General features: G+C 40.8%; 1 protein-coding gene across 2 annotated transcripts in view; it reads left to right on the top strand.

Annotated features, from left to right (window-relative positions):
• Positions 1 to 664: 664 nt before the first annotated feature.
• adgrg1 (adhesion G protein-coupled receptor G1) overlaps positions 665 to 9508 on the top strand; it is a 15423-nt gene continuing 6579 nt past the window's right edge. For both annotated transcript variants that reach the window (XM_035681862.1, XM_035681870.1), the window contains exons 1-4: positions 665 to 1030; positions 7512 to 7584; positions 8358 to 8623; positions 9066 to 9252. In XM_035681862.1, coding sequence (XP_035537755.1) covers positions 7521 to 7584; positions 8358 to 8623; positions 9066 to 9252 — 517 coding nt within the window. In that variant the 5' untranslated portion in view covers positions 665 to 1030; positions 7512 to 7520. The remainder of the gene's footprint in view (positions 1031 to 7511; positions 7585 to 8357; positions 8624 to 9065; positions 9253 to 9508) is intronic.

Here is a 9508-nt window from a genome sequence, read left to right on the forward strand (position 1 = left end):
GTTGTATAGGTTCTTAACAATTGCAATTACAGCTCTAAGTGGAAGAAGTCCTACCACAATGAATAATATTAATCAAATAATTCATTTTAAGGGGATTAGGAGATATAACAGCAAAACATAATATAACGAAGAGCTGTAGGTCAATTCTTCATTAAACAAACAGTGGAGCCCATGTGATGCTGAGGTTTATCTACTACTTGGATTAAGAGTGGCTTTGGAAAGCCAACTGATTACACTTTCACTCAGTCTACACCTCTGCTGCCTAAAGTGAGAAACAGGTAGCACAATAACCGGAAAATTACCTTTCCTTCTAAACAAAAGAGCAAATACCATGGCTAAATAAAAGCAAAGGAACGTGCATTCAGGTGCAGTAAATGCGCAAGAAATGAACATCTGATGTATTTGTTTCTCGTAAAAAAACAATAATGTTATAGCAATGGTTAACTACAACATACTTATCATATGTACAAATACGCCTACAGACTCAGCAAACCAAGGGGGCTTGGACTGAGATAATTATAGGGGAAAACCAGGGTCCTTTGAGCAAGGTGGGCAAAGTTCTACATCGTCTATAAATACACCGTTGATTTATTATGAAAGTCTCTACCGGAAGCTGCCCTCCTTTATTGATCTGCCACCGCTCTCTGTCTCGCTCACACTTGGCTCTCGCTGACAGTCTGTCCCCGGGTACAGGCTCTCTGTGACGGATTCAGTCAACGCTTCAGCCCGGCGTCTGGTTCTTCGGACTTTCTATTTTTAAAATATCTTCAGCAGTCTGCAGGGTGTTGAAGACGTCAGAACACACCTGAAAAGCAGCAAGTGGACACGAATTAAGTGTTTTTTTCCCTCTCCCTCCGGTCAGCTTGAGTCGGTGTATGCGTCCATCCCACTTTGTCACTTTTTTGAATTTCTTGCTGGGTCCGGTTCTGTGGGTGAAAGTTTGAGACTTTGTGAGACTTTGAGCATCAAAAAGTCCTGTAGTCTACAGGAGGAGAGCAGAGACATCCTGCTGACAGGATAACTAACCAAGGTAAGCCTGTGGAAGAATACTAACAGTTATAAAAAACGAGCTAGGCTACAATATTATAATGCTAGACTGTAAAAACATTGTATTCATTAGCACCTCCCTTTAGAATGTTCTTATGGCATCACTGTTAAATTAGAATTTTATTCAAGTTTTTCTTTTGAAAAAAATAAAAATACTATATAATATATATTGAGGTGAATCATATGCTGCCTATGGATATGATTTAAATTATACTATAAACTATAATGAATGGTAAAATAGCCTGTATTCCTCTGTTGTATTCATCTGTTGTTCATGTTCAACTGGCTAAACCCCTGTAGTTAATGTTTTACTCATTCATTTATTTCTTCTTTATTTCAACAATTGCAATTCTCTTTGTGTGTGTATTCGGTGGAGTCATGAAGGCATCCTTGCCATTGTGTACACTAACACTAACAGGGCTTGTGTATTCTTTCCTCTGCTCAGCAGCCGACCTGTACCAAGAGACAGTGTTTTGATTCACGCTGGTGTGAAAAGGCAGAGATCAGAGACAGGGAGTAGGAGCTCTATGCTCTTGTCACAGCTGTAGTGTGCGGTTTCCTGGCTTTACCTTGTGCACAATCAAAAGACTTCATTCGTTAAAAAAAAAGCACCAAGTGTGAAAAGGCTTTGGCATGGCTCATTATTTTGTTTAATCATTTGTAATCCACCGCATGCAGATCAGATAAGCATTTGACGTTTGAAACTGAAAATGTACAAATGACAGACCGGCCTTTTTTTTTTGACACATCCATGGAAATGCAAATATTGCAATAGATGTGTGACTCATGGCAGAGACGACTTCATTTCTATAATGAGGAAAAGAAACCCCCTGATGGCAGAATGAAGCATGTGACACACACACCTAAGGGCGCACTGGGGGTGATTTGGGCCTTATTATGCTGGCTTTGTCCGTGCGTGTGTGTCTGTGTGTGTGTCTGTGTTTTATTGATTTATACATAGCCCCGGAGGAAATATTCAAGCATTCCACCTGCTCCTCCAATTTCCTCACCGAGGACGCCAAGCTACAGAAAAAGGAACACGTACACACTCGTGCACACTGTATCACTATGGTGCTATCGCGAAGAATGCAAGGTCCTAACGCAACTGTAGCCTAGGGAACATTCCACATCAGCCACCTCTAGTCATCCACTTGAAACATGAAAAGTTTGAGTGCCGAGGACTCTGCTGCTCATTCCTGCTTTGTCACTGCTCTGTGGAAGTTTGTTTTAGTGTTTGCTGCATCTGGTGAGAAGAAAAATGTTATTATGAATACTTTCAATGAGATGTTATGAGTCTCACTTTCAGCAGTCTTCAGCAGCTGCTCAGTATATGACTGTCGTCTTCGCGCACAAGTCCTGAACTGCTAATGGTACATGCCGTACATCGACATGTCAAACAGCAGCCATTGGGTGCCAGTTGCTTCTTGCATTTTGACCAGAGAAAACAACCACAAATCTTATCTTGTAGTCATGTTGGCAGGAGTGCAAAGGAGGAGAGTGCAGTCTTCTCACAGTTGGGCCTTAAATGAGTAAGAATGAGGTCAGTGTTTCACTTTACAAAGCACTCTTTTTCCTGACCTGTTTCCTCGGCGTAACTCGGTTGTGTTTTACTGTACCCAACACCATGAATTTGAATTTGTCCTCGCTCTCAAAATGCAGTCGATAACTCAAACTCAAAAAAATACAGACATTATGAACCTTTCACACTAAATGGACTTATTTCATAATTCTAAAATCTCATTTTTCAAAGTGGCCTTTAACCTCCATACCTGGCCTGTCATTGTGGGTGTTGTGCAGAGAGCGAGAGCTGTTTGTGTATGCGTGTGTACGTATTTTAAGGCTTCAACAGCCTCCAAACCAGCCAGCGATCTTTGACCCTCATTCAAGCCCGCTGTCACTCCGGCTCTAAGGCCTGACAACAAAGAGCAGCTTTTGTTCCTTGAATTACTCTTCCATGCGCATTCTTCGCTCCTCCACTCTGCTGCCTGAAGAGGAGTTGGGTACATGCAAACTGAAACTCCTGCAGTACAAACCACAAGTACACACAGTGTGTACTGTAAATGTGGGGGTAAGATGATGTAAATGTTTCTTTCTGTCAGACTTTGTTGTCAGCTGAATCTAAAATGTGCTGCTTTAAAATCTTTGTGACGGGCAGGAAGTGGGGGCTTCACTGTACTGAAAACAGGTCCTGTTGTATAGCGCAGCATTTGAAATTAAGATCGGTGCAGCTTAAAAACCCGGGGCTGCTCTCGACTAAAAACTAAGCCAATAGTTGACACGTTTACGCTATTAATGAAATATATAAAATATTATTAGTTTATAACACCATACAAGTCCCGTTGTTCAAAAGACTTAGAGTTTCTCAGGTGGAAACCAAATGTCCTGGCAGTCCGTCCATCCAATAGTTAAGACATTTCAATCAAAAATCAAAAATAGTAGCATTGTGGTGGGTCAATCCACAAAGTCAGTAGACCTCAGTTATGAGACTTATCCACAGACACTGCTGTTAGAGACACTAAAGGTGAAGATAAAAATGTTGAAATGGCTCCGACACTGCTGAGAGTGCTTAGCCCTTATCTGCTGTCTGTGACACACATCTCTTTGGGTTGCCACTGCAGTGTGCGTGAGGTCAGACAAGACTTGTGAGGGTGATTAATACAGATGAGCTCGGCTGAGTCAGACGTCTATATGATGCGGAGATGGGAAGACACACGGGAAAGTTTAGTGGAAAACACACAGCGACAGAGATGCGGGTCAGACGGGTTACAGTAGGCTGCGTCGTTCACACATGCGTGGGTTGCTTTCACACATTAATGCACTTCAGGGCTCCTCCATATTATGTGTGGGAGGGACAGGTTTCAGGATGACTGTGGGCTTGGTACTGAAAAATTACACTATGGTATGTGAGCAGTGTTCCAGTCTGCACACACGCACACACGCGCGCGCACATCCATTTGTACCAGTCTTTGGTCAGTGCCTTGCTCTCTCTCACACACACACCCACACACACACCACTACACACAAGTGCTAGGAAGTGAAAGAAAGGGGAAATTCTTTTGCCTACATTGATGCCTGGGGCGCCGCGCAGGGACAAAAGGCAGGGTGTGGGGCTTAGAGAGCAGAGGGAGAGGGAGAGAGGAGAAGAGAGGAGATGATGGAGAGGAGTTAGTTTACAGGTCATGCCAATTCAAGTTGAAACGCGTACGAGAGGGAAAATGTAGTGGTTTGTGCTGAGAAAGAGTTAATAATTGTTCTGTTATGACGCACACATAGCCCACATGTACCCAGAATAAGCGCTTCTGTGTGACACTATAGATGTGAGTAGTGTTTACACTTGTAGCTAGCCGTCTGTGGCTGGGCTGACACTAGTTCACTGTTTCCCCCAGTGCAACTAGGCGTCTTCTTCATCAATACGCCGTCTATGGTCAGAGAGCCCGGTGGGGTCTGGTCGAGGCCGACGTGATTCACACATTAATGCTGTGTGTGGATTCACCACCAGTGTGATGCTCAATGACTGTTCTAGAAGCTTGCTGTTAAGTGGTTTGTCATCATTTGCCCCTAAAAGGTGACTGTGTACTGCTGGTTTGGTCTAAATAGATTTGGACATAGTTTTCAATATGTGTCGCTATCACCAAAGCTTGATTAACATTATTTCTAAATACATTATGCAATATTTTGTATTTATTGTCTTTGTCATTAGATTTTCTGTGGGAGGACTTTAAGGTTGAGACATCTGAGACAAAATTCAACATATCTAAACTTAAATGAAATCACTATGTAGGTTATGTGGCTACTAGTGGCTTTTATTCAGGAAATTGCATTTTCTGCCATTTTCAAAAGTCAGCAAACAGCCTTATGCATATCTATGATTTCTCTATGGTTTTTAATCAAAAGTGTCATTTGAGCGGTTGTCTCCATTTTGTTCTGGCGTATGTAGTGGGTCAGACTACAAGGCAGCTATGTACTTTATGGTTTTCCTAGCATAGTAGGCCACCACTGTACAGTCATTTAGCTTGCAAACCCACTGCACTTCTTCACCCCTCTCTGTAAGAGGGTGTATAACATGTTGGTTCCTAATTTATAAAACCACTGTTAAGTCACACCTTAGCACCTTTTCCCCAAAACTTTTATTGTCGCTCTTGTATCATCAAAAAAGGAAGTGCAAAACCACAAAGAAGTCATGCTGTGTGAAATATACACAGGTTGCAGTTTCACACAATCTTCCTGCACTTTCTATATCACTTCTTAAGGAATTAACATTATGTTATGTTGTGTTATATGTTAATATCTATAGTATTTTATTTGATGTAGTAGTGTATTAACAGAGAGATAATATTACTTTTGTTCTTCATGTAAGAATACACACTCATACCATGTCATATCGGAGTGCTCTTTGTCAATCAAAGCCTATCATTACGCCCCCTATCTGCCTTTCTGAGAACAGTAAGAGGATAAAAGTACTTCAGTTCAAAGTTGCTTGTCACTATTCAAATGGTTGCATAATACATTAATCCTACATTTCCAGGTCTCTGGAGTGTACATTGGAACCTGTAGGTGTGTAGTTTATAATGAGGAAGTTAGATTATTAGTCATCCATTTGGGTGAACTGAACCATCCAACATGAGAGAGACTGACTATGAGACTGCTGTGAAAGCATGGCCTGAATGGGCCTAACAAATCAAAGCAATCCTGAACCAGGACTGATCTGATCTAAAAGGCAACCTCAGAGCTAAAACAATCAGACCAATGCAAACTGGTGTGCAGGTTTAAAATGTCAACATTACATCAATTCATAATGTGAAGATAGAGGCATCAATGATTTATGAGTACAGAGCAACACATTTTAAACATAGACTATGAAGACTGAAATATAAATCCAAAAACTGGCTCATTAGTAAATGGCAAGCAGAGGGCACAGACTCTAGAGACGGAGATGAACTCAGTTCCACTGTTAGCTCAGTCTGTTGCAGTCCTCTAATCATGTCTCCTTGGTTTCAATGATAATGTTTCACATCATGTGAAAAATCGAGTTACAAATGTCAAAAAGGGATATACATCACAAGTAATGTACTGTAAGAGAACTGGTGTAAATGCTGTTGGAATACCATTCCAGTTGCCCCCTCTTGTATTTTCAATCACAAACTGAATTTAGTGAAGATATTTTGGTGAGATTGTTCTTGTCTTTCTTGCCCTGACGATAGCACTCTTCACAGCTGAGACAATATTGCTGGTTTTTGAAGAGTTAGAGCAGTTGTTTCAGCTATTCGTGAAATATGAAACTTTATTATATGCAAACTACTTCTGTATGTTGTGTTTTTAGCAGACTGTTGATCTGTATTGCTTAAACATCCTTCCCTATTTGTGTGTTTGTTTATCTGTGCGTTGCTGTGTGGTTGTCGAAGGCGTAGGTCCTTCACGAGTATCAGGTGTGTGTTTCAGTGTGCATAGTTCTAAACAGACAGTTCACCACCCAGACTATGCATTTTGACATTTTCCTCTTTTTTCTGTGTGTTGCTGCTTTTCTGCTTTGTCTGTGGTTCAACCAGTTCCTGTTTGTCTTGTGATGGACAACCACGACTGCTCCGTTTCCCCTCCAAAATCTGAGTCTGCATCTCCACGCGAGTTCTCCCCGTCTGTCACACATACTGTTCAGTGACTTCACACAGTCACAGAAGCCGCGTGTATTTGTTGTATTTTAAAGTGCAAGGTGTGAGCGTGTGCGAATGTGTCAGTGCCACGACAAAGCCGGCGAGAAGGGTACTACGCAAGAATGATGTAAAACCTGAAAGCCGCTGTGATGAAAACTGTCTGGGATGAGTTGGCATCTTCTGTAGAAACAGAAAGAGAACTGTGTGTGTACATGTGTGCCTAATGGACACTCAGATGATTATCATAGTAAGTCAGTGGGTTTTTGGAGATTGTGAAACTTTTTGGATTCTCTTCCGCTCTAAATACTGTAATGTCTGCAGTAAATAAATATTGAAACAGTTAATGTCAGCCACAGTGTGTTACTTTTTTCTTGGATAAGGAAAGATTAACTTGTTATAGGGTGATGGAAAGACTGGATTTTTGGTGTGTGTGTGTGTGTGTGTGTGCGCCAGTTAAAGGGAAAGAGTGTTTTCATTGATAACAGCACAGAAAGAACCCTGTGTGTATTTTTAGCCTGAACTCATTTGTATGCATTGATAAGAGGGAATAGATAACAAAGCAGGCGTCTGGGTTGGAATAGTATCATTAAAAAAATGTATTATGTCAAACCTGTGCCACCTCTAGATAGGAGCTTTTTGTTTTATATAGGATGTGTGTTGCTGCTTTTACAATGAATCCTCCACTTTATCAGACGAGGGTTTCAGTGGTGTGTTTTTTTGGGATTTGCTGACTGCCTGTTCTCCCTGCCTATGCAGAAAGAAACTATAGATTTGTACCTCTTTTAAAACTGCATTTCCTTTGTTTCCCTATGGCAGTTGTTACCGATGGAGCCCCGACTGACAGATAATCTGAGGGTTGCGGTCATCCTGCTCGTCCTCCTCTCTACAGGTAAGATAACCACACTGGAAAAACATCTTTAGCTTAAAGTAGCCTCATATTCTTTCTCACAACTCCAGATATTCAGGAGACATTCAAAAACAACATTTGATAGAAACTTTAAACATACATCACGTTTCCTCTGTGGGAGAGAGGATTTTGAAGCATTTGCTGCGTATTTGTGACTTTAAATGTATGTAACTTCTCTGTACATATAAGTACATTAAATAAGTACAATTAATCCCATTGCCATACAGTAGTGTGTTACATTTAATATATCTGTGTATAAGTGTAGCATTGTGGCCATTAGGCTCCTAAAGTGGCTCTTAAAACAAGGAAAATATTTTACGAATCATTGTGAGGCCAAATAGAATTGTGCACTTTAACGCCTGTGAAACATTGTGACCACTGGATCTTCAGTATGTCCAAAAACGTTGAATCAACTTTAAAAGAATTTTTGAATCTGTTAAAGGATGTCCACAAAAGCTAAGATTATTTTTTCAGGGGTCCTTCGTTGATATGAATTGTGCATACCGGTAAATTATATTGAGACATGATCAAATTCTTCATCTACAATCCCATGTTTTCGTATTATCATACATACGTCTTTTGAAAGGTTTCAGAAGGCTTTGAAGTCCAAAATCCTACTGACCATTATTTGAGCTCATATGAATGAAACAAGCCGATTATACTGTCAGAACTAGATGAAATCGCTTTTATACGACATTTTTTAATGTATTTGACATCATTTTGTAACACTTTGTGCCTACTTTTGTCTCCTTCAGGTTCAAGTGAAAATGACCTTGACATGAAGTTTTGTGGCACTTGGCGCCATGGCAGTGGCTCCCTGAGCCTCAGTGGCAACGTCTCCCCAGGCTGTGATGGCGTCTCAATATCAGCCAATAAAACCACTCTGTCCATCAATGGGAAGATCACGGCCCAGTGCAAGTGGTCTGATGTAATTCCCCTCGAGAAGTTTGGATTTGATTCAGCCAAGGAAAGTTTCTTCTGTCTGTACTGGGAGCCACTGCTGGACCAGTTAACGCTGCAGGTAAATCAGAAAAAGGAGGCAAGATGGGGATTTGTTGAGAAGTACGTTTCCATGCAGTGGGTCCTCACCCCTCACATCTTAAGTCATTTTTTACCTATTATCTAGCTCAATAACATGAAAGTACTGGAGAGGGTACGGCTTTTTTTTTTTTTTTGCTATTTCAAAGCTGGCTCAATGTGAGAGGATTGACTCATCAGTCTATAAAGTACAAGGTGTGAAAACAACTGCAGTATCAGCTCTGAAAATGAAATAGTACTGTTTTATACTACAATGCATGTATGTGTAAGACTCATAATAGTACCAAGTGAAAGGCACAACTTGCAAGAACAAACAGTGTGTAATGTGTACCGTATATATATCAGCGTATGTGTTACAGTAGCTTAATTGCATTCCTCCTTGATGAGTTTAATGGAGGTTGTTTTGGTTTTGTTTTGTTGTACAGATCAGAGGAAAGCACTTTACTCTGTGCTGGCCTGCCAGCCTGCAGGGCAGCTGCTGCACGGATCTAACTCATGGCCCCAACGAGCCCGAAGCATCCTTCGGCATCGTCAATGGAATGGTCAAAACTGATCATGTCACCAGCAAAACACTTACGGCCTACAAGTTCAATGGAACATACATCGACTGCTGTAAGGAAGAATGGATGGTTATCTACAGTACATTTAGCAAGATAAAAGTTTTATTGATTTAACCTAAATTGTAAGATTTTGTGAATAATTTTGTGCTCCAATAAGTCAGTTTTTCCACCTTGATTGTTAGAATTTCCTTCTGTGCAGTCAAATATATGTATGGAAGGATGAGCTTTTAAATATAAAGTCAACTTAGAGGTCCAGTGTGTAACAATTAGGAGGATCTATTGGCAGAAATTAGTCCACTATGTTGAAC

The sequence above is a fragment of the Morone saxatilis genome, unplaced genomic scaffold (genome assembly GCF_004916995.1).
Source record: "Morone saxatilis isolate NCDOM2014 unplaced genomic scaffold, NCSU_SB_2.0 Contig11, whole genome shotgun sequence".
Lineage (NCBI taxonomy): Eukaryota > Metazoa > Chordata > Actinopteri > Moronidae > Morone > Morone saxatilis.